We start from the raw sequence: 21,989 nt of genomic DNA, 5'->3' as shown, positions 1-21,989 counted from the left end.
GGCAAGCCGACCCTGCAGGTTCCACAGCAAGAGAATGACAATAGGGATGCTGTGCTTTCAGGGTGACAGCTTTGCTAGTGGTAGAGGCCAGGAGATGAGCCTTAGATTGGTAAAAAATCAGAGGTCTGGCTAGCAGAGGGGCTGGAGGCAGAGGGGATGAAAAGGAGTTATGGCTAGGACGGGGACTACGAGGTAGAAATGAGGCCCGGGTAGCCAACAGGACATGGGAAGCAAAGAAATCGAGTCAAACAGAGGCAGAAGCAAGGAGGGATGCGTTTCCGGGAGAAAACAAAGAGTCAAGGCCATCAAATGGTGAATAGAAGTGCTAATAAATATTGGGGGCATTAGTCCTCTTCAACGGGGATTAACATATCAAAAGAGTGATTAAGAAAACCTGTTCTGTGGCTTCAAGGGAAAAATGGGCAAAGAGAGGCAATGCGATCTGCCAACTTTTCAGTATGTAAATACTCTCTAATGAGAACTAATGTTTATTGGCAATAAACTTTAACACCCTTCGTTTGCCAACATACTGTCAGAACATTTCAGAAATGATGAATGGTATTTTTTTTCTCAGTTGTCAGGGCTAATTGGGATTCCATCTCATTTGTGGCAAATGCTGCACAGTTCCAGAAAGCCTCTCAATCAAGTTGGCACAGGACGGATATCTGCCAAGAAGTGCCCCTAGAGTCATGCTCAAAAGTTGTCCTTACGCCTCCTTATTCCAGACCCCGTACCCAAGACCTCAGGCCAATACTATACACCAAACCTGCCAGGTGTCTTTTAATTAAGAGCCAACCTAATCGTTACATATTTCCATCTTCCTGTATACCTGCACATGATCAACTTTCCGTTTGTGCTAAATGTGAAACATAGAGCTAATCATGCTTTGAAGTAGTAAATTTATCTTATGACATTGTGGCTTATAAATCCTCATAAACACTTTTCTAGAACATATGCACCTTTCTAGAATTACATCCTTGTTGGTATAAATGTGACTCAATGTTTGGGCTGGAAAATGCATGAATTTAGAGACTTAGCATAAAACAGTAGTCTCCTCATCTCCCCCTCCTTGCAATAAAGGACCTTTATTTGTATATAACATATGTATGTATTTATATTTCAGCTCTACTGATGTATAATTGACATAAAATTGTATATTTAAAGCTTACATTGCGGTGATTTGATATACATATACATTGTGAATGGATTCCCCCCATCTCGTTAATTAACTATCACATTTTTTATCTTTTGGGGGGGGTGAGAACATTTAAGATAATGATTTATGTTTCTAGTATACCTGGGTTTAAGTTCTGAATGATTAGGTGACTTTGACATTGATGCTCTAAAAATCAGTTTTGTTCCTTAGAGAATAGAGATAAGCAAAATAGCATTTCATAAGATTATCGTGAAGTGGAACAAGGCATTTAAAGATAGCAAACATAAGGCAATGCACATTCCTAAGCAAAAGAATCTTTACTGTTGCTTCAGCATTCAGCTAAAACCTGGCCAAACATTTCCATGTACACTTCTCGGCATAGATCCTTACATTGATTGAGACAAAACTTGCACAAATATAGAACACTCGTATTATATTTGAAAGTGCAATGCACACTATGTTTCAGGATAGAAAAACTGGAAAGAACTATGGCCACTTACATGGTAATAAGAGAAGGGTTGCCTACAAAGGCTTTCTCAGGAATGGACTTGATATTGTTGCTATGAAATCCTCTAGAAAGAGAGGAAAAAATAATTTATAGGAAATAACCTGTAGGGTAATATCATTTAATAGTCTGCCCCAAACTGTGGCAACAATCAGCACTTTCAGTAACTGGAGGATAAGGCTGAACTCACCTATGCATTTTGAAACTTACATGCCCTCACTTAGTCTCGAGGAGAAAAAGAAATCACAAGCTGCCATCTCGAAAGAGGAAAAAAGAATCTGACAATAACAGCTGTGTTTTATAGAAACTTACAGTCTAATGTTATAAACAGAAAATCCATCTGCTAAGATCCAATAGAGCACCGCCCTAGAACAATTTGAGACAGAGGAAACCATCTTTGGAGAGAGGATTATGATCGCTCCTCCTGACCCCATTTGAAGCTAGGAGGAGAGAAAATTGACTTAAGCTGCAGTGAAGTAGAGATTTAAGTAATCTCCTTATGAGGACAAAATTTCCTGAGCTGAAGAAGGGTGCCCCAGCTCAGTGAGTCTGTAATAAATTGATTCTCATCTGTCGGTGCAAATGTTGTCTGACTGGCAGAGGGGCAGAGTCAAGGGTCTTTGGGTCCTCAGTGGGTCTGTGGCTGAATGAGGTGAGTGGCAGTTTTTGGGCTGCCTGACCCAGATCAGGAGGACTTCCCAGCTAAGCCCCAGGTGGGGTTTCCTAAGGTAGAACCCCATAGAGGCTTTTTCTTATGAACAAGCCCTGCAGTCTACCTCCTTTGGCTGTGTGTCTTATTTCTCTCTGCCAAGAGAATAAGCTCTATGTTTATTTTCTTTTCCAAGTGTTAGAACATTGCATAGGTTATTCATATTTTTAGGTACAAAGAAAGGCTAATTAAATTAAAATATATGAAAGACAATGTATGCAACCTCATAGCTGAAAGTTAGCCTTATCATAGTAAAATTGTGGGTTTCTTTAACAATTAAATAGGATTTATGAAGCATGCGTGAAAGCATATGAAATAATGTATGTGAGGAGTTCCCGTCATGGCTCATCGGAAACAAATCCAACTAGTATCCATGAGGATGTGGGTTCGATCCCTGGCCTCGCTTAGTGGGTCGGGGATCTGGCATTGCCATGAGCAGATGTGGTGTAGGTCACAGACCTAGCTCAGATCCTGCATTGCTGTGGTTGTGGCATAGGCCAGCAGCAGTGGCTCTGATTTGACTCCTAGCCTGGGAACTTCCATATGCCTGAGGGTGGCTCTAAAAAGCAAAACAAAACAAAAACCAAAAAAACAAAAAAACAAAAACAAAGAAAGAAAGAAAGAAAAAAGCAATGTATGCGAAAGCATCAAGCACTATACTGGGCACATACATTGCTTTCATCCAGTCCTAGCCTTAGGCAACCTAGAAAAGTTTGTCTTTTGAAATGCTCAACAGATAACTGAATCCAATATAGTTCTCTACAGATCTATAAAGTATACAAATGTTGGGGCAATATGGCTTAGGAAAAGAGTATGGCTTAGAGAAATATATATCTTTCTTTCTTTTTGGCCACTCCAGTGGCACGTGGAAGTTCCTGGGCCAGGCTTCGATCCTACACCACAGCAGTAACCCAAGCCACAGCAGTGACAATATGCCAGATCCTTAACCCACTAAGCCACCAGGAGACTCCTTGTATCTTTTTTCCTAATGTACATATATTAGAGAAACCTATTATAAATAAAAAAAAGATTGCTGTTCTTTGGTGATATAATCAAATTAAAATATATTTTGGATGTAGTTAACCATTATTTATATGACCTTTAAAATTTTCCTCAGTAAGAGTTCCTATTGTGGCTCAGTGGTAATGGACCTGACTAGTGTCCATGAGGATGCAGATTTGATCCTTGGCCTTGATCAGAGTGGGTTAAGGATCTGGCATTGCCTTGAGCTGTGGTGTAGGTTCGTCTCGGCTTGATCTAACGTTGCTGTGGCTGTGACATAGGCTGGTAGCTGCAACTCCGATTTGACCACTAGCCTGGGAACTTCCATATGCCACAAATTCAGCCCTAAAAAGCAAAAAAAAAAAAAAAAAAAAAAAAAAAAAAAAAAATTCTCAGTAAGTTGTATTATATACAATAGTCAAACATTTTAAAATAAATTCACAAAGAATAGAGTCTGCCCACTAAGTCTGTTCTACTTACAGTTCTTTAAGGTTGGAGAGTGTCCTGATTGCAGTGGGGAATTCATCAAGATTATTATAATTTAAATCTCTGAAAATAAGAAAATAGTATAGTATGTTCAGTTTTTTATTTAAAGATTCATATATAAAAACATAAAAAAATAAAAATTCATATATACCAGTTAACATACTCTTCCAATGGATTAGTATCATTGACAACAATTCTCATTCCTTCTCTTTACGGAGAGAGACTTTGTTAGCTTGCTGACCACCGTCATCCCCCAAGTATCTACATTAAAATGGTCATCAGACTGATCATGAGAAATTTAAAAGAGTCAAGTCTCAACTGCACTGGGCATTGAAGAAAAAGGGCAGGGACACAGAAAAAGGGCAGTGTGAATGTCTCCGTGGGAGAGACCCCTGGCTGGGTGTTAGTGGCTTGCTGATGTGGCTCACCAAGCTGCCAGCTAGTCTGTGCCCTCCTCGGGTTCCTGAACCACATCCCCTTTCCTATTCCCTCCTCTGCCCTCTGACTTTGTCTCACTGCTTTTCAGAGTGCACCTTTTTTTTCTTCTTTTTTTCTTTTTTTAGGGCTGCACCTGCTGCATATGGAAATTCCCAGGCTAGTGGTCAAACTGGAGTTGCAGCTGCTGGCCTACTCCACGGCCACAGCAATGCCAGATCCTTTAACCCACTGACTGAGGCCGGGGATCGAACCCGCATCCTCATGGATACTGGTCGGGTTCATTTCGGCTGTGCCAAAAGAAGAACTCTCTGGAGAGGACATCTTGAACGGCTTTGTCCCTGACTCTTGTACAGTTCCTGTGTCTTTCCCAGCCTGAGGTCCAGGATGCCAACCTGCTTCTGCAGAGGTTTTATGTGGTCCAGGGTACTTTCAGGAAGGATTCCAGGTCTAGAATTTCCACACGTTAACAGATAAGGATTCAGATCTGAAGGATGACATTGCCCTTGGTTTATGAGGCAGAGCTCTCTGTCATCCTTCACACACAGACGTGGAATGGCCAACAGACCCCAAATCATTCATTTCTCTGTTAAGGCCCAAATGGCTTTTCAATTCCATTACTCACAAGTGCTGTATAGACTTTCTTCTCCTTATAGCTACATCTTCATATGAAAAAGTAATTGCCTCCTGGTCTCTGGGAATGGCAGATATCCCAGATGACGCAGAAAAACCTTTTGGTCAGGCAATCAGATGCGGTTAGATCTTCCTCTGTGGGGAAGAACTGCTATTTAATTTTAAGAGAGAGATAATTTGACGGGGTTAAACATGAATCAAGATTCCTACTTGTCTGGCACAAACCATCCTTAAGCTATACAGCAGGCAGGAAACGCGTGTCTTTTGTGGACATAAATTTTCTTCCTGTTTGTAAATCTCTCCAGATGCTCTGTTTTGATTAAATGAGGATTAGGTCCTTATAAATTACTTGGATTTCTAGTGAGGGAAAGGAAGGGGTTGGGAGTTACCAATTTACTGATCCTCTATAGCCCTGGGCAAGGCGAGGAAAGAGGGGACAGCGAGACTCATTTGAATTTGCTCTGAATACATGAATTACCTGAATTTGTAATCTTGAGTCCTTACCTCAAATGGGAAAGGGGGAAAGGAAGAAAGACTATTTATGGGAAATACCTATCAGAACTCATCTTTTGTTGTTCTTGTGTTGAAAGGACTGGAAGGTGCTTTCCATTGCTGAGATTCCCAGCCAGCCCTCGTGTAAATAAAGGAGAAATTCTAATTTTTCCAAGCAGTTGATAGGAATGGCTTGCCTAGGCCATTCTGTTGACTTCAAAGTGCTGCCTGGACAAGTTCATTTCAGCATCTCTTTATGAAGGTGATTCCTTCCTTCATTTTTTTTTTTTTTTTTTTTTTTGGCTTTTTAGGGCCACGTCTGCGGCATATGGATATTCCCAGGCTAGGGGTCAAATCGGAGCTACAGCTGCTGGCCTACACCACAGCCACAGCAATGCAGGATCCTAGCCACATCTGTGACCTACACCACAGGCCACAGCAACACCGGAATCCTTAACCCACTGAGCAAGGCCAGGGATCGAACCCACATCCTCACGGATCCTAGGTGGGTTAGTTTCTGGTGAGCCACAACAGGAACTCCGATTCTTTCCTTTTAAGAGGGAACATGGAGTGACTTAAGTAACACTGGAAGGAGAACTGTCCGGTCCCTCAGGAAATTAATGGACCCAGATCTGGTTAGAAGCTAGATTGACCATGTACAAATTGCTAAACTCTGTGTGCAAACGAACAATGGGCCCCAAGCCCATAGGAGAAGTGGTCTTTGGTCATCAACCTCTGCAGTCCCAGTTAGAGCCAGTGTTGTAGATTCAGCAGCCCACTGTGGCTTAACACATTTGAGTATTAAAAACATGCAGGCTGGAGTTCCCGTCGTGGCGCAGTGGTTAACGAATGCGACTAGGAACCATGAGGTTGCGGGTTTGATCCCTGGCCTTGCTCGGTGGGTTAAGGATCTGGCATTGCCGTGAGCTGTAGTGTAGGTCCCAGACTCGGCTCGGATCCCGCATTGCTGTGGCTCTGGCGTAGGCCGGTGGCTACAGCTCTGATTAGACCCCTAGCCTGGGAACCTCCATATGCTGCGGGAGCGGCCCAAGAAAAGACAAAAAGGCAAAAAGACAAAAAACAAAAACAAAAACAAAAACAAAACATGCAGGTGAAGGGAGTTCTCCAGTGGTCTAGTGGTTAGGATTTGGCACTTTCCTCACTGCAGCCCGGGTTCAATTCCTGGTCTGGGAACTGAGATCCCATATTAAGCTGCTGCATACCACAGCCACCCCATCCCCCTAAATATATATATATCTGTTTAAAGCTCAGGCAATTAACCAAACCAAATAGCAATATATATATATATATATATATATATATATATATATATATATATTTTTTTTTTTTTTTTTTTTTTTTTTAAAGCAGGAGGAGAGGAGAGCACAGCTGGAACCACCCTCTTCTCCCGGCACTCTCAGCATCCTCACTGCCTGTCACCATACCCACATCATACCCCTCTCACTGGACAGGGCAATGAAGAGCAGCCCCTCTCAGGAGAAACAGCTCAGCCCCAGAGAGGCCCATAGGAACTGTCCTGGGATTAGGCTCTGGGCAGTCACCTGGCTGGCCTCTACGTATTTTCAGTCTAGGTATCAACTGAGAACTGAGGTTTTGAGCCCCTCTTCGGAAGTAGAATATAGCGGTGAACTTGAATTTTGGAGTCAAGCTAGAGAAGGAAGCCAATCCTAGTTATGCTGCTGATGCGCTATGCTGGGTTGGTAAATTAACTTAACCTTACTAGAGCCTAAAATGGGATAGTCATACCTGCTCTCATAGGAGGGGTTAGTTGTAGGATGGACTGAAACATGTGGTTGAGTGCTCAGTGCAATATCTGGTTAGAGATACACTCAGTAAATGGCAGCTGTTATTACTTTTTAGACTGTTGAGCTGCTTCAGCAGGAATCTCCACTGTTGGCTAATACAATGTTTGTTCCTCTCCAATTGGAGACCCTGGCATTTGCCTCCTCTGCATCCTCTCATTCAGAGCAGAGGACCAGGCTCATGAATAGTGAGCCCAAGGGACAATACAGAACTAATCCTTGACACAGAGTCCACATTCCTAAGCAAACAGTCACTGCTCAGTGGAGGACGTCTCATTTAGCTTATAATGATTCTAATTTAGCACTCTTGTTAGATTAAAATAAAATCTCGCTTTTATTGTTCAGCTCTGTAGGGTGTGTGTTGGAGGGGTAAGATAAAGCCACTGTAAATATCTGTTTAAAGCTCAGGCAATTAACCAAACCAAATAGCAAGTTTGACTTGAAGGCTATTTCGATTCCTTCAGGATAGTCATGAAAACACTGAAAACAGGGAAACAAAATAAAAGGTCAACTCACAAAGTCTCTAGGCTGTGGAGCCCATCAAAGCATTTCTTTCCCAGGGAGTGGATTCTATTGTTATGGAGATGCCTGCAGGAGAATATTACAGACAGTCATGAAGGCATACGGCACCGCATGGGGAAACGAAGGCATGGCGTTTTGATTGCTGAAATCCAAAGAAACTTATGCTAAAGAATGCACTGATGATATATAAGAAATGCTGAGTTTAACTTTTTTTGTTTGTTTCATTTTGTTTTAAAAGCTATACGCCCATTCACTGGTACCACAGACGATCCTATGCCACAGAATTTAATAGGCAGTCACAGTTTTACCTTTTGGGTTTGAGATTTCATGGAGTGAGCGAGTCTGATGAAAGTAAGTTCAGGTTGTTCAGCATGGCTTTGGGATGGAGGATGTTACACAGAGATTCTGACAAACACAGACAAATGGAGGATGGAGGAAAAGGCCAAGGTGCACTAAGCACATTTACTGTTAAAGCTGATGGTTTCTCCTGGCTACATTCTCAGGGTGGGGACTCAGGTTAACAGGAAACAACAATTTCAGCCGCAGAGAATGGGGATATTTTTCGGCTGCCCAAGGAGATTAGCTATCTTGCCACAGCACTAATGTATCTAATTATCATCTTTGGCTCAATGGTAAGTCACTTAGATCAGGGCCAGTGAGAACAGCTGTGAGCATAACTGAAAACTGGACCAGGTCCCACAGGGACTTTTGGAAAGGGGGCTTAAAGAGGATAGTCAGAAAAGAAGAAATCTTTGTAAATCCATTTCCTCTAGTGGAGGGAAAAATTAAAGCACCTACCCAGTTTCTAGTGGGTTAGAAGCATCATCCTTTGCAAATGAAATTCACTATAGAAATTTGTTAAGGTCACCCCAAATGCTCTACCATTTCAGGCTAAGGTTTTCATTCTAATAAATACATGCTGGTTTCATGGGAGATCTACATGACATTTATTGAGGATCTTTTATATGAAGCACATGGGGAAAGGGATTGAGGGGAACCTAAAGAGATGGCTAAAGTGCTGGCCAGAGCTCAAAGGAGTACATTACTGCAGTGCAAGAGACAGATGTGTCATTGAGAAAAGTGGAAGGCAGCAGTGGGCTAGGGAGTGGGCTTGAAATAGTGCAAGAAGATGCCTTACTGGAACTTCCCATGCAAGCTGATCTCAGAGACTTTCAAGTTGTTTCAATGATTAACTATTATATTGTACACATGCGCCATACTGCTACACTTCTTGCTTATTATTTTCTTTTTTTGGGGGGCCACACCTGCGACATGCAGAAGTTCCCAGGCCAGGAATTGAACCTGCACCACAGCAGCGACCTCAGCCACTGCAGTGACAATGTCAGATCCTTAACCCACTGAGCCACAGGGGAAATCCATATCTCTACACTTTTAAACTGATTATTTTTCAAACTCTTACTTGAGAATCATTTCGATTTACTCAAAATTAATGAAAGCTAGACCTCAAAGGAAAGAAGCTAGACAAATGCATGGCTCATTGTCAAGGGTTTCTTCTTGCTTCTGTTCCTTTGGAAGGGGTTCAAGAAGTAGTTACTAAATAACAAAAGGGACATATTTCAACTTGACATGAATTATAAATTATTATCAGGAATAAGGGATTTTTTAAAACCAGTTATAGTTCTAACTGTACAGTGTGGTGATTACCTGTTTAATATACAATGGGCTCCCCTAAGACAGAGGTCGTATTTTATTATTTTTGAATGCCTAGCAGTGGTTGGTACTTAACAGGTGCTCCATAAATGTTTAATTCTTTTATACAATTAGAACATTTATGAGTCATTTGGGGAGTTTTTCTTTCCTTAAAATGTCCCTATTCAAAGTTTAAGGGCTATCAGTTTAAGGTCAAGGCCTTAGAGTGAATTTAGAAACTGTTAAATGATAGAGGAAAAAAAAAATCAATAAAACTTACAGAACTACCAAGCTGGACAGGTTTCCAAAGGCATAGTCTGGTATGTGGTGTATTTTGTTCAGGGCCAAGGTCATGGCCTGCAGCGCTGATAAACTTCTGAAAGCCTGGACAGGGATTTCTGTCAAAGCGTTGTCATCCAGCCACAGGTGCCTCAGGGAATGCAGGCCACTGAAACAGCTGGGGGGGACGTAGCTGATGTGGTTGGCATCCAGGCGCCTGTGGAAGACAGTGAGCAAGAGTGGAAAAGAGAGCAAAGCCCAGCCAGAAGACGGACCTTGCAAGAAGACCTCAATATGCTAATTACCAAGATTGAAACAGGGCCAGGTAAATAAACAAATAATAAGAAAGAAAGAAAGGAAGGAAGGAAGGAAGGAAGAAAGAAAGAAAGAAAAAAGAAAGAAAGAAGAAAGAAAGAAAGAAAGAAAGGAAGGAAGAAAGGAAGGAAGGAAGAAAGAAAGAAAGAAAGAGAGAGAGAGAAAGAAAGAAAGAAAAAAGAAAGAAAGAAGGAAAGAGAAAGAAAGAGAGAGAAAAAGAAAGAAAGAAAGAAAGAAAGAAAGAAAGAAAGAAAGAAAGAGTTCCTGTTGTGGCTGTCTGGGTTAAGAATCTGACATAACGTCAATGAGGATGTGGGTTCAATCCCTGGCCTCACTCAGTGGGTTAAAGGATCTGGCCTTGCTACAGCTGTGGCACAGGCAGGCAGCTGCAGTTCTAACTCGACCAGGAAACTTCCATTTGCTATTGCTGTGGCCCTAAAAAGCAAAAAAAAAAAAAAAAAAAAAAAAAAAAAAAAAAAAAAAAAACCCCACCCAAAATAGAAACAAACAAACAAACAAAAACCCAGGGCCTGGGACCCTCAGGACCGCCCCCGCCCCGGTCCCCGACATCTGGGGCATTCTGTTCTCCTGGTAGCCTCTCTTCTCACTCCTGAGTAGAAGCATTGCTGCTTAGGCCCCCTTGTCTGTAAAATTCCACACTGCTGTGATTCTCCTCCAGGACCATGGGTAACACGCTTTCCTGCAAGGAAGTGGCCTCCCCTGGGGTATAAGGTTTCCGAGTGATGATCTTTTAGCTTTCCTTTTTGACACGGGGAGAAAGGCATCCTCTCCCCTCCCTCCCACCCCAAGCCAACTAGATGCTGTTGCTTTCCTGGACTGCTTTCAACATACAAAGCCAACTCATCTACTACTTTGTTCATTAAGGTCTGAGAAAAGATTATTTCAGGATCTGAAAGGGACCGAGTAATTTTTACAAGGCTGTTGGAGTTATGCCTCAGGGAGAGGGGGAGGTGGCCTCTCCCTTTTTCTTAGTACAGTGCTGAAAAGCCTAAAATCTTCTGGCTTTTTTGCTTATCCTAGCCAATGGCATTGAGCAGATGTTAGTTTTTCTTGACATTTTAAACGAATAATAAAATTAGCAGCTTTCTAGTTTGTGCTTGCTTTTCCTGCACACCATTTTTTTTTTTAAACGGGGAAATACATCTGAAAATAGGTCTAGTTAATAAGTTGTTGCAGCTTCAGAGCCAGCAGAGGGAGTGCAACACATTTATTTCACTCCGATCCAACATAAACAGTGCCTCTAATCACAATGCCTTAACTTGTCATTTTGAAGTGACCAAACAGACACAACCTGAAATTTTCTGAAAGGTGTACAAACGACAGAACCACCGACATTCAACTCTGCATCCAACAACCCTCACTTATTTTTTCCAATCTGTTCTTAAGGTTCACACATTAGTTTGCATTTTCAAAGCCAGGATTAAAAAAAAGTAAGAAGAGTTGCATTTTAAACAACTTTCCTGTATTAGGAAGGATTAGAAAATCACGAGTGGATTTTGAAAAATGCTGTAGGAAGCATTTAAGACTAAACAGATGCAGGAAGCACACCAGGATCACGGAATAATCCCCTGCAAACCAAATTTAAACAATTTAGAAAGAGAGAGCGCTGTCTGTGGTAGGGAGCTAATCTCGATGGAAGGGGCGTCCTCACTTTTGGTCACACGTGTTCCCCACTGCTCTGGCTCCTGCTTCTCCTGACTGAATGGGGAGGGAGGCCCTCAAGGCCCTGGGCCAAGTGTTGCTACCGAGATAAGGGCACTTGGAACAAACAAGTCTGGTTTCACAGCCCACTCACAGTTAAACTTCCAGGACAGCTATCATTGTTAGGCAGCAGAAATGCAGCTTCCAAATGCCTCAAGGTTCTGTCTCCAAATGGAACTGGAAACATTTAGGAAAACAATACCGTCTCTCCCCCTTGCTCCAGCCACCACATGCTCAACCCATGTTCAAATAAGGTATAATTTCACCAGGGGGTGAGGAGGTGCTGGTTTCTGTTTGACTAGGAAAGCACATATGGGAGTTCCCGTCGTGGTGCGGTGGTTAACGAATGCGACTAGGAACCATGAGGTTGCGGGTTCGGTCCCTGCCCTTGCTCAGTGGGTTAAGGATCCAGCATTGCCGTGAGCTGTGGTGTAGGTTGCAGACGCGGCTCGGATCCCGCGTTGCTGTGGCTCTGGTGTGGACCGGCGGCTACAGCTCCAATTCGACCCCTAGCCTGGGAACTCCATATGCCACGGGAGTGGCCCAAGAAATGGCAAAAAGACAAGGGGAAAAAAAAAAAAAGCGCATATGTAAACTCTCCTTAACGATTGCAATGATTATAGCATGAAGACTTTATTTAAAGGATGTGAGATTTCGAGTTTTAGTTGATGTGTTGTCTGATTATTGCCTGTGGCTTATGCATTGAAATGACAAGTGGCTTCTAAGCGCTGAAAATGACTGACCTTCGAGTTCAGTGCAAGCGTCAGGGTACACGTACAGAAAAGGCTCTTTGCAAGGAGTCACACGCTTGTCGGCTTTGATATTTAAATTACTACCAAAGTTTCTGCTGGATCTCCAAGTGACCCTGGCGTCAGTTTCCAATGTTGAAAGGTCCATTTCTCTGGATAGACATCTTTTATGAATCACTCCCCTCCCCCAGTATTAAGGAGGTAATCTTGTTTCTACGACATAATCTTAGAGCTATCTTGTAATCTGAAATGAAATGAGTAAAACAGGGCAATTCTTCTCAGTTCTAACACTGCAAATACTAAAACACGAAGGCCCAGTACTCAGGTATTCTGAGCACTTTTTCAACAGCTTCTTCATATAAGAAGCTCCCCATAGGGAGTTCCTGTTGTGGCTCAGCGGTTAACAAACCCCACTAGCATCCATGAGGACATGGGTTCGATCCCTGGTCTGGCTCAGTGGGTTAAGGATCCAGCATTGCTGTGAGCTGTGGTGTAGGTTGCAGACGCGGCTTGGATCTGGTGTGGCTGTGGCTGTGGTGTAGGCCAGCGGCTACAGCTCTTGATTAGATCCCTAGCCTGGGAACCTCCCTATGTCACGGGTGTGCCCCCCCAAAGAAGCTCCCCATAAATGAAACTCCTTCTCAATGCAGTGATTTCAAGCTCATGTTCACTTGGCTGCAGTGGTCCAAACCTATCTTAGAGAGTGGTACACTCTCAGAGGAGTTATCTGATTTAAACTTCACAGAAGATCCCAAGGCAAACCAGAGTATGGAATTAATTATCCAGCCACTCATACAGGTGGTTCTTACAGAACAAGGTTAAAACTGGGGACAAAGCAGCTGGCAGGGTACAAGTTGTGCCTATTCAGTGAGTAAATGAAGAGCTCATATTAAGTCACTCTGGTCTTTGGGGGTAGCTGGGCATTTTCTATTCATATGCTTGAAAAATGCAATATTTAAGCACTTGAGTGTAAGAAAAACATCAGTACACAGTACATGAAAATACACATAAAAATTGGTTCTATAACATCATCAGAAGCAAGAAAAACAATTATATTATGTAGCTCTTTGTTATTTAGATTTCCTACAAGTCACAAAGGTGTGTGTGTGTGTGTGTGTGTGTGTGTGTGTGTGTGTAGGCAGCTTAGAATCTGTGAATTAGTGCAGAGATTTGGGATGAAACATTTTGGGTCTAAGTCAGACAGCAGCTATATGACCATGGTCAAGTCAACAGACCTCAGCTTTCACAGCTGTAAGTGGCAGGGGCAGGGAGACAACCTCTCTATCTTATAGGGTTGCTTTATAATCAAAGAAAGTAATACAACGAAGCTTTGTAAACTATAAAGAACCTTAACGATTTTAAATTACTCTTACTTGAAGTGGGTTAACAGTTTGCATTTTTGTCTTTGCACCATAGAAACCAGTCCGAAAAAAAGGAGTAAACTCAAATTTTCTCTTAGTCAAAAGCTGGTTGAAATGAGGGTCAGCTTGTGAGAGAATTTCAGATCTGAGAAATGCAGACTCCTTCTTTCATCCCCCGTAAAAGAAATAACGAAGAGGCATCTGCAGCTAGACTTGATAGAAGTCACCCTCACTTTTCTGCTTCCAGTATTATCATTACATGTACACGTATGTGTATACATGTGTATTGATATAATCTATTATATACACACATATATATCTTATCGCAAAGGGCAAATAGTTTTTATTCCTGATACATTACTGAATATTAAACTTCACTCTGAAGGCAAAGGAGAAGAGGTGACATGCAACGCAATGCATTCTCAGAAAGTTCCTAGCAATGACCTTGGCATTTAAGAATCCATCAATAAGGTGACAAAAAACCTGCATGCAGACAAGTGGAGCAAAATAAAGCACTTTAACAATGGGAGTGGTCCCACCTTCTTTCGGACAAACTTCTTTGTGATCTTGAAACAAAATCTGAAAATGATCTATACCTGGGAACTGGCACCTATTTTATGGCACCCATATAAATAACTGCATGTTACTTATAACTTACAAAAAATGATAGATAAAATAAACTTTTACCCTACTTGCTATGTCACGATGAGCCTATGGTAAACTGGAAAGTGCACCGAAGTAGGAGAATTATGACAAATTTAAACCCAGACGCTGTCACTTATTCTGAGATCAGGGGATATAGCAGTTAATTTCTCTGAGGGTCAATTTTCATATCGGTAAAGCAGAATTACAACAGGCAACAAAATTGTTATGAGATTTAAATGAGAAAATGTATGTGGAAGGGTTTTGGAAACAGTACAGCATTCTATGAAGGATAGGATTTCGTAATTGAGAAAAATCTTCACATTTAGGAAATAGTATCATCCCCCTGAGAAACTTTCTTTTATGTTTTCTGAAGGATCTTAACCCTTTGCAATTTCAGATCTCTTGGTAGGAGATTGCCTTTTGTTTACGTGTTTGTTTTTGGTCATATGGTGGACTGGCAGGACGGCTGAGTGTCTGTTCACCATCCTCCTTCGTACATACGTTCAGCACTGCATGTTTTGATTAGTGTGACAGGAAGCCTTTCACCACAGTGAAAAGGAGTCGGATACCTCTTGTGTGTTACCTCCAGCAAAGGTCCTAAAAGGCCCCAAAGGCTAAAACAGCTGAGGAAAAAATATGACATCATCTGGTGCAAGGACAGAATTTATATTAACTATGAACCTCTGCAATGCAACTTAGAAAACCACAGCTGAGGAGAAAGGGATCTGTCGCGTTGTTCCTGTTGTGGCTCAGCGGTAATGAACCCGACTAGCACCTGTGAAGATGCGGATTTGATCCCTGGCCTCGCTCAGTGGGTTAAGGATCTGGTGTAGGTCACGGACGAGGCTTGGATCCCTCCTTGCTGTGGCTGTGGTGTAGGCCGGCAGTTGCAGCTCCAATTTAACCCCTAGTTTGGGAACCTCCATAGGCCACAGGTGTGGCCCTAAAAAGACCAAAAAAAAAAAAGAAATGGATTTGTCATGACTTTGGGTCCTGTGATGAAAGAACTTCTTCTTTGGAGGGAGGTGTGGAGGTCAGAGGGCTCCACAATGGCCAGAAGGGATCCTAAGGCACAAACCGCTGGGCGGGGGGCTGTTTCTAGTGGATGCTGTGCAGGACCATCCACCTCACCCAGACATGCTTCGAGAACTCTGAGCATCCAAGGTAAGCATGTGGAGTCCGGGTAACTTTACTGCCAGGAAATATCTGGGTTACTGACCTGAGAACTGTCTCCCCCTCCCCCAAGCAGTCTTCAATATCTGCACGCAACTGTTTCTCTGGGGTGTGTGTGTGTGTGTGTGTGTGTGTCTGATTTTGCCTCCAGGCTGGACACCCTGATAATGGATGTGCTGTAGAAAGGTCACTCTGAGAGCAGCGAGCAGGAGATGCTAGGGGGAGAGGAAGTGACCAGGGCAGCTGCCATCGTCTGGGTGAGAAGAGATGAGTGCTTGAAAGAAGGATGGAAACACGGAGGAAGGCGGGTAGGAAGGATGTTAAACAAGTGGTTCTGACAGAGCATGGTGACCAGAAGGGAAGATAAGGAAGCTCTGGTGACTCAATGTCCTGGTCTGGGCAGACGGAGCCAGGCCGGGATGAGCGTCACTCAGTATGATACAAGATCAAAATAAGACAGAATTGCGCATCCACTGTGAACCAAGGTCTGAAATATCAGTTCATCCCGTGTGAGGAGGAGCTGGAAGGTTAAAGGCAAAAAAAAAAAAAAAAAAAAAAAAAAAAATTCAATTTTTTAGTGTCAGGCAATGGCAAAATGAAGCTTATTTTCCTACCTTCTCTCTGAAGTCTTTCCCCTAATGTTTTCATGCATAAAAGCTTAATTTTTTGGAGTTCCTGTGGTGGCTCAGCAGAAATGAGTCCAACTAGTATCCATGAAGTTGAGGATTCGATTCCTGGCCTCACTTGGTGGGTTAAGGATTCCACGTTGCCATGAGCGAAGGTCTCAGATGTGGCTTGGATGCTGCATTGCTATGGTTGTGGTGTAGGCCAGCAACTACAGCTCTGGTTCGACCCCTAGCCTGGGAAATTCCATATGACATGCGTGTGGCCCTGAAAAAAAAAAAAAAGGCCAAAACAAATAAATAAAAGCTTAATTTTACAACTTTAAAAGGAACATTTTTTGCCCACCACCCTCCACACTCCTGACAGGATTTTTTTGAGTTATAGATTGTATTATGGTAAGGATTAAAGAATCTATGAGGCCATTCTTGCTGTTGGTTTTCCAGAAAAATAGCCCTTTGCATATATCTTGTATAAGCTCCCTTGCCAATGTATCACACAAACTTGTATCTGTTTGAGAATGTCCTTGATGAGCCATTAACTACAAGGAAGAAAGCGTTAGTCAAAAGATAAGCCATTGATCTTGGCTAATTCCCCGTCTGAGATGACTGTAATATTGTCAATTATTAACGTGGATGACTCGAGGGGAAAACAGGCAAAGGTGTGAAAAGTGGTGCAGCTGCTGGTATAATACAGCTTATGGGGATGTTTTCAATAAGTAATCATAAAGCACAGCATTTGACATGAAGAGTTCCTGTAAACCAACACTAATGCCATCTATAAAAAAATCACTTAGATAAAATTGACATTGCTATTTTATATCCGGATGAGCATTTTCCTTCGTACGTTTTAAAGAAATGCTCAGCTCCCTTGTACATTCGTTTGTACCTTTTGTGAGATCCTTCTGAACAATTCCTGAAGAGTCCAACGAGCACAATGATTTAGTTCTTTTATCCAATTTTAAGAATCGAAAGCAGTTCCAATTATTATCTTACTTTTGCTATGAAATGAAAAGCATGTAGTTCCAAGCTTCTATATAATACAATTTGACCAAGTCCCTGAAGTCTTTGTTATGATAAAATTTTACTGCTTGGAAATTTTATTGCATTGGAACCAGTGGGTCACTGGAATTGAATTTGTCAGATCATTATCATAATATTACTGGGATAGAATTTTATTCTATATGATTTTTTATAGATTGCATTAGTGTTGGTTTACAGGAACTCTTCATAATAATGTCATTTTTATTGTTATTGTTTTCTAATATTTATGAAATGACAACAAGGTGGGATTCCATTTTCTAATGAAATTTCCCATCTATAACCTGGGGAAGATATTAAGCAAATGAATTCATACAAACACCATGATTCCTGATATGAGAATTTCTGCTTCTATCTTTCTATTCTCCACCTTGTTTACTGGCAAACTTGATGTAAACCAGGAAGAAAAATGATTGCTTTAGACATGCCTCTGAAAAGGTAAAAAAGCTTTTCCCATCTCTGCAGCTTATGGAGGCCCAAAGTCTATAGGTTTATCGAAGTGCAATAATTTACAGACTAGTCAGCTGACCTGACTAGTAGCTGGATGAAGTGTCTAACAGAACCAAACCTCTGTCTCTCTGGCATCATTGGGAAGTTCAAGACTCCAAAGAAAGGTCTATTTTATTTTATTTTATTTATTTATTTATTTATTTTTTTTGTCTTTTTGTCTTTTTTGTTGTTGTTGTTGTTGCTATTTCTTGGGCCGCTCCCGTGGCATATGGAGGTTCCCAGGCCAGGGGTTGAATCGGAGCTGTAGCCACCGGCCTACGCCAGAGCCACAGCAACGCGGGATCCGAGCCGCGTCTGCAGCCTACACCACAGCTCACGGCAACGCCGGATCGTTAACCCACTGAGCAAGGGCAGGGACCGAACCCGCAACCTCATGGTTCCTAGTCGGATTCGTTAACCACTGCGCCACGGCGGGAACTCCAAGAAAGGTCTATTTTAAAGTCGATTTACATGAGGTTGCTCAGTTTCTCAGAGGTCGCCGCTGCTGTGATTTTTTTTTTTTTTTAACATGGAGATAATCTATAGCTGAAGTAACATGAGCACTGACTTCCTCAGCTTCATTTCTCTCCATAGAAGACAAAGACCTCCTTTTTGTCAAGGACACCATTAGTCTCCCAGCTACCACCAGGATTTAAAACCTGGGGTGTCATTGGCACAACATTGTAAATCAACTCTAGTTTAATAAAATATAAAATTAGAAAAAAAACGCTGGGGGTCATTCTTGGATCCTCTATGGCTTTCCAGCCCATCATTCACCAATGTCTCTCCATTTATTTTCATCTCTGAGACTGTCCATTTCCACTGTCTAGTTTCTTATCTCTTCACACCTGTGCTACTGAGACAGCCTCTGAGCTGAGTCTTTTGCCTTTGATCTCTTATCTCTTCAATTTACCTTGTAGGCTGCTGCCAAAATAATCTCCCTAAAACTGGGCTCTGTGTCATGCCCGTTAGGAATCCACAGTTCTTCCACATTACCCTTCCTTTCAAACCCCAATTTTCCATTCTGATATCCAAAGCTTACCTTATCTCGCCAAACGTTTCTCTTATTTCTGTGTCCCAGTCTAGTCTCTTCTGTAGCTCCTTCTCAGTACTTCTGAGCCTTGTGTTGAGAATATCCCCTAACTCCCGCCTATCCAAATCTCATCAACCTGAGACTGAATGTTATGGTTCTTCTCTGAACACTACTCTTGAAGTGGGGAGTCCTCAGCTAAGACAATGGGAAAACGAAATCTTGTAGATAGATCAGCTTTGAAATCCCTGAAGGAAACACGGATCCCACTCAGCTCAGGAGGGGAAGGTGGGAAATATCAGGATACAGAGGCAAGAGTTGGGGGCAAGGAGATCAGCAAATGCAGGCTACATTCAAACTGGGGGAGATGAGCTGATCCTAAGCAGCTATTTAGAGTATCAAACTTAAGAGTCTGAGGCATCAGTTCAGTTCAGCAAGTATTTGTTTGTTTGTTTGTTTATTTATTTATCTTTATAGCCACACTCACTGGCATATGGAAGTTGGAGTCTCAGCTGCCAGCCTACGCCACAGCCACAGCAAATGCCGGATCTGAGCTGTATCTGCAACCTACGCTGCTGCTTGTGGCAATGGTGGACTGAGCCAGACCAGGAATCAAACCCACATCCTCATGGAGACTACATTGGGTTCTTAACCTGATGAGCCACAACGGGAATTCCTCAACAAGTGTTTCTTGGGTACTTTCTTTGCAGATACTGTACCTAGTGCTGTGGATGTAGCAGTGAACCAGGTAGAAATGGTGCCAACCTTTATGGAGCCTGTTTTCTAAAGGGCAGTCAATCAAATCATTACAACGTATAGTTAGGTCACTTGAAATGGTAGACAGACCTAACCTAAATTTCACTTTTCTTTGAGATCCAGATCTGGATTGCAAGCTGCCTATGTGACAACTCTAGTTGGTTGTACCTCTTCAAACACCCATGTTCAAGACAAACTCATTATTTCCCCAAATGGGGTCCTCCATCAGCATTTCTTATCTCAGTGATGAGCTTCAGTAAGCATGTGATTATACCAACCAGGAACTTAGGAATCTAACTTCTTTCTCCTTCATTCTTCACACCCGACTTATTACCAAATACTGGTAATTTCATCTAAATGTTTCTCAAATGCATTTCCCTTTCTCCTTCTCCACTGCCCCCATCCTGACAAAGTTCTCCTTTCTCTCGTAGACTACTTCAGTAACACGAATATATATATATATATATATATTTGGTGGTGGTCTTTTGTCTCTTTAGGGCCACACCTGCGGCCCATGGAGGTTCCCAGGCTAGGGGTCGGTATATCAGAACTATAACTGCCGGCCTACACCATAGCCACAGTAATGCCACATACAAGCCGCATCTGCGAACTATACCACAGCTCACGGCCACACAGGATCCTTAACCCACTGAGGGAGGCGAGGGATCGAACCCACGTCCTCATGGATCCTAGTCAGGTTCATTAACCACTGAGCCACGACGGGAACTCCTAGTAACACAGGCCCTGTCCTGCTCCCAAATCCTCCAGTGGATTCTCATTGCTTTTAAAATAAAGACTAAAATCCATGACATGTCCCAAAGGGCTTTCAAGGGGTCTGGACCCCATCTGCCTCACCAAGCTCTTCTCGCCCTTCTCTCCACCTCACTCTTCCTACTTCTGTCACGCTGATCTTGTTTCTGGTTGCTGATGTTCCAGTTTCCCTCTAACCTCCCCACAACAAAGTTGTGCACATGTAGTTTCCTTTGTGTGGAAAGTTCTTCCTCCTTTGTCTAGTCACATCTTACCTTTGTAGTAGGGACAAGAGACCCTTTTCTCACTGCTGGTTTCCTCATCAGGAAAGTGGAGACAAGTTCCACCTCCCAGGTACTGAGGAAACAGACAACCAAATGCATAGGGAAACACTAAGAAAGTCGGACTGGCCCACACTTGAAGAAATATCGTTCTCTTCTCTTCTCCAATTATTTATGCCTGTCCTGTGGCATTGCTACTTTCCCTCCTTTTTCTAAACCTCCACAAGCACAAGCTGAGAGATGCTAAGTGTTTCTGTCAGGCTCCTTTCTCTCACACAAGCGCATTTTGTTGAGTGTCCGTTCCCTGCAATGAATTCTCTCAGGAGGCAAGACGGTGTGGTGGGAAAAAGGGCAGATGTGGGAGCCAGAAAGACCAGACTTCTTACCTCAGACGCACCTCTAGCCTGACTCCATTACCAGCCACATGACCTTGAGAAGGTCATTTAATCTCTCTGGGCTTTTTCCTTCCTCATCCCTGAGGAAGGGATAATCTCAGCTCCCATCTCATGAGGTTGCTTCGAAGGTGAAGTGAGATGATGCAGGTAAGTGTTTTAATAAATATGGATGGCTTCTGCTTTTATAGCCAGGGGTGTTTCTGCTTTTGTCCTTGTATTATTCCTATACCCAACTGGTTCTTTCTGTGCCTCTTTATAATCATCAAGACCCCAGCTATCCTGACAAGGGGGGGGAAACACTTCGCCCCATGTGCAATGTGGCTTCCCTTTGCTGTCATCGTTTTAGCTTCTCCAAAGAGTTCAACCTACTTTCCAAAGTTAATCTGTATTTCATACTGTAAGACTAAAGAAAGTTCATTTTACCTCTCATTCTATAACATCCATGTTCTCTTGTCCTTACCTATCTATCTGATAAGACTGTCATGTCTATGATTTATAAACGGATATAAGAATATTTCATGTCTGGGGTCTGACTTAAAGTAGTCACATCTTTTTTTTTTTTTTTCCATCTGATTCTGAGCACTGTGCTCCAATTTGAGTACCCTCTTCTTGTGGAAAAAGGGCTTTGCCTTTGAAAATAATTTTCTCCTCATGTTTAAATGAGGGCAGGGGGACAAGACAAAACTCCTAACAATTTGCTGGGGGCTGGTTTGCACACGGGTTGTGAGATGAACTCCAAACAGTGCCACAGACAAAACTCTTGGCCTCTAGAACTTCTCAGTCTACCTCCATCCCAAGACGTAGCTAATACACAGGCACTTCCGTGAAAAACAAAAATAAACCAAAAACGTGGTGTATATGTATTACATAGGCTTAAAATTTCTCTTTCCAGACACTATTTTAGTGGAGGGAATAATGTCACTAATACTAAAGCCATTGTTTTTTTTTTTTTTTTTAACCCCTTTGATCC

The 21,989-nt window shown here is 42.4% G+C and overlaps 1 protein-coding gene across 2 annotated transcripts in view; it reads right to left on the bottom strand.

Moving 5' to 3' along the window:
* LGR5 (leucine rich repeat containing G protein-coupled receptor 5) overlaps positions 1-21,989 on the bottom strand; it is a 132,655-nt gene that overhangs the window by 20,090 nt on the left and 90,576 nt on the right. The window contains exons 5-8 of one of the 2 annotated variants that reach the window (NM_001315762.1): positions 9,694-9,909; positions 7,758-7,829; positions 3,853-3,921; positions 1,657-1,728 (exon numbers count right to left, since the gene is read on the bottom strand). In NM_001315762.1, coding sequence (NP_001302691.1) covers positions 1,657-1,728; positions 3,853-3,921; positions 7,758-7,829; positions 9,694-9,909 — 429 coding nt within the window. The remainder of the gene's footprint in view (positions 1-1,656; positions 1,729-3,852; positions 3,922-7,757; positions 7,830-9,693; positions 9,910-21,989) is intronic. The other variant, XM_021090898.2, reaches the window with a different exon arrangement.

Source organism: Sus scrofa, chromosome 5 (assembly GCF_054392235.1).
Source record: "Sus scrofa isolate SSC_HxYL_T2T_F1_AM1 chromosome 5, Sscrofa_HxYL_maternal_Yorkshire_Landrace_v2.0, whole genome shotgun sequence".
Classification (NCBI taxonomy): Eukaryota; Metazoa; Chordata; class Mammalia; order Artiodactyla; family Suidae; genus Sus; species Sus scrofa.
The sequence above is the reverse complement of the archived record's forward strand: the minus strand, read 5'-3'. Positions and strand labels throughout refer to the sequence as shown.